General features: G+C 36.0%; 1 protein-coding gene across 1 annotated transcript in view; it reads left to right on the forward strand.

Moving 5' to 3' along the window:
* Nucleotides 1-1,697, forward strand: part of CMTM8 (CKLF-like MARVEL transmembrane domain containing 8) — a 36,097-nt gene extending 34,400 nt beyond the window's left edge. Inside the window, exon 7 of the mRNA XM_010182036.1 lies at nucleotides 1,157-1,697. Coding sequence (XP_010180338.1) covers nucleotides 1,157-1,240 — 84 coding nt within the window. The 3' untranslated portion in view covers nucleotides 1,241-1,697. The remainder of the gene's footprint in view (nucleotides 1-1,156) is intronic.
* The last annotated feature ends 1,152 nt before the right edge of the window (nucleotides 1,698-2,849 follow it).

Below are 2,849 nucleotides of genomic sequence, written 5' to 3' on the forward strand. Positions count from 1 at the left end.
AACTTGTACCAGGACTAACTCATACCAGGCTACCAGGGCCTTGTCCACTTGAGTTTTGATTATTTCCAAGGATGGCTGTTCCACGACGCCTCTGGGCCTCTGTTGCCATGTTTGATTACTCTTCCTGTTGTTTTGGGTTTTTTTTTCCTAATATCTAATTGAAATTTCCATTCTTGTAACTTGCATTTGTTCCCTCTTGTCCTATCATTGTTCACCTCTAAGAAAAGTAGTGTTAATCCTGTTTGCAGGGTCAGCTTTATTTGGTTCAGTTACCAGCACAAAACATTCTGGTCTTATCATAAGACTGTTTTGAACATTGTCTATTTTGAACAACATGCAGTGATTAACAGGAACTTAACCACTGGCACTGAATTGGACTTTATCAGTATAACTGAAATAGTTCACAGCTGCTCGCTGCTTTCTGTGTGCATATGCTCCAAGGACTGCAGAAGCAACACCATGGATACTGAGTAGTTTTAATCTTAAAACATAAAATAAATGTAGCCTGCTACAGAAGGCTTATTCTGTAATCAGTTTCTGATAAAGTAGTAATATCTCAATGTGGTTGCTGTCACAATTATTTGCACCAAGGAATACCTTTATTCATCAGTAGAGATCCTCTGGAGTTGGTAACCTAATTGGCACTGCTGTTTGACAACATGTCTGGACCTGCATTTGAATCCAAGTTTTCTCTGTAAACAAACCTATTTTGATGCAGAATGTGCTATACTGAGGTACAGGTGGGCTGCAGGCAATTCCTGGAACACAGCAGCAGTGCAGGAGTGTTACCTTGAGCTCACACTGTCCCATGGATGATCCCATGGTCTTTACCAGCAATTGATGTTACAATCAGCAAGTGTAGGATTGGTGGGAGTCCAATCTATAAGATCCTTACTGAGGCAGTATAATGTGGAGAAATGAGTTGAAATATGCCATGTTTTGTCTGCTTCTAGGCCCATATTTCTATACATGATGTAAGGTTACTTACAGCATGGTTACTGGGATGGCCATAGAAGTACAATGAGGTGAAAGACTGCTGTTTTAGTCAGCCTGCTATTTCTCCTTTGGCCAAATCCCGGAACTGCTTTTTTCATAGAAATGAGTCCTCTCAAATATGTATTTTTTTTCTAATATAATTTTTCCCCTCTCTCTACAGTTCTTTGCCTTCATGGTTACCTCCTGCTATGCTGGAAATACATATTTTAGCTTTATATCTTGGCGATCACGAACTTTGCAGTAAATATTTTGTTGAAATGAACGCTGTAGTATAAAGTATCTTGAGGATTATACTCTGTTGGCAAAAGCTTGGAAGAGGTCTTTTAGAACATTTCTGTTAGAATTGACGCTATATTTTAAGATGAGAATAAAGTTACTATTTACAATACAATATCATCTTTAGAGACATCTAACACCAACTTTGTACTGTATAATAAAATTTCGTGCTGCTTCCTTTAAAATTAACGTGGTATTTTTCTTGCCGTTGTATAGATGTTATCACTAAAGCTTTAATAAATCTTACTCAATGTGCCAATTTTGTAAATGTAACTTTTTCAAATGTTACAGGTATACTTTTGATACTGAATGCTACAAATCAAAACTAAGATGGATATTGTCTCGTTATTATGTATAAAAAGTGACACTGTGCAGAAAAAAATCACCCAAACCTTTAAAAATAAATAAATAATTGACCCAACTGTGCATGTTTTCTAAACTGGGAGTAGAAGGTTGCTTTTTTATTTTCTTTTTCACATTAGAATATATACTACTAAGAATTCTGCTGATCCTGTCAGTTTGCATATTCTAACAGCTTCTCACAGTCATGAGGTTGCTTTTGGAACCTGTTACTGTAGCTCTGAAGCTCGCTGAAGGAAAGTTGTGCCCAAAACACATTAACTTAACAGGTTTCTCAAATCCAGCAGGCTCCAAGGCATAAGTCTAGACAACAGTCCCTTAGTGCTTAGTATTTAACCTACTGAGAATACACCTACTAAAGGTAACATGTTTTGTTTCTCAGGGAACTGTTTTTCTCTTTTTCTCCTAAGATTAGACCATTAATCTGTCCTAATTAAAATCTCTGCTAAATCCTATTAAATGATATAAAGATTAAATCCATAGAATTGTCAAGACGCCAGTGCTAGAAACAAAGAATTTCCTCCCTCCCTTCCTGTCTGCTAGCATAATCTGTGAGTTGTTAGTTTAACAAATTAACTTTTTAATTTGACGCTTATATTTAAGTATCTTTGAGTCAAGCAGAAGTATGACAGAGGATTGTGACTTTCAAAGCAGGAACCTTTGAAAATTACTTTCAAATACAAATTACCTAAGGTTTTTTTTTTCCAGGAATTATGTGCAGATTATAAGGTCATTACTATTTTGTAATATTATTTAAAGTTTTCCTCATTTAAAACTACTGGTAAACATTTTATTCCTGTATTAAGAAGGTATGGACTCTCTTCCAGTCTTCAAAACTTAGTTGAACAATATATATATTAGTAGAGAAATCTTAGTGGTTAAAAAAAACCTCCTTTATTTCTTCCTGTTACTAAATGGCATGTGCTTGCTTATGTGTATGCCCTGTAGCAAAGAAGATTTATCAGCAGCCAGCTAATTCTGTTCTCCATCACATTGTTTTGTTCTTGATTATCTGTCAGAGTCATGGGATTTTAGTGTAAGGGAAGCCAAGATATTATTTAAAACCCTATATTTGTCTGCAGATTGCATCTGGCCTGTACAACAAAGGTCAGGCTGTCTGCTGCTTGCTAAAATTATCCAGTTGTGAGCAGGAAGAAGGGTTACCAACTAGGCATTTTATCTGCACAGATAAAATGTGTCATATGCTCTTTTCCATT

This window comes from Mesitornis unicolor, unplaced genomic scaffold (genome assembly GCF_000695765.1).
Source record: "Mesitornis unicolor isolate BGI_N332 unplaced genomic scaffold, ASM69576v1 scaffold25230, whole genome shotgun sequence".
In the NCBI taxonomy this organism is placed as follows: domain Eukaryota; kingdom Metazoa; phylum Chordata; class Aves; order Mesitornithiformes; family Mesitornithidae; genus Mesitornis; species Mesitornis unicolor.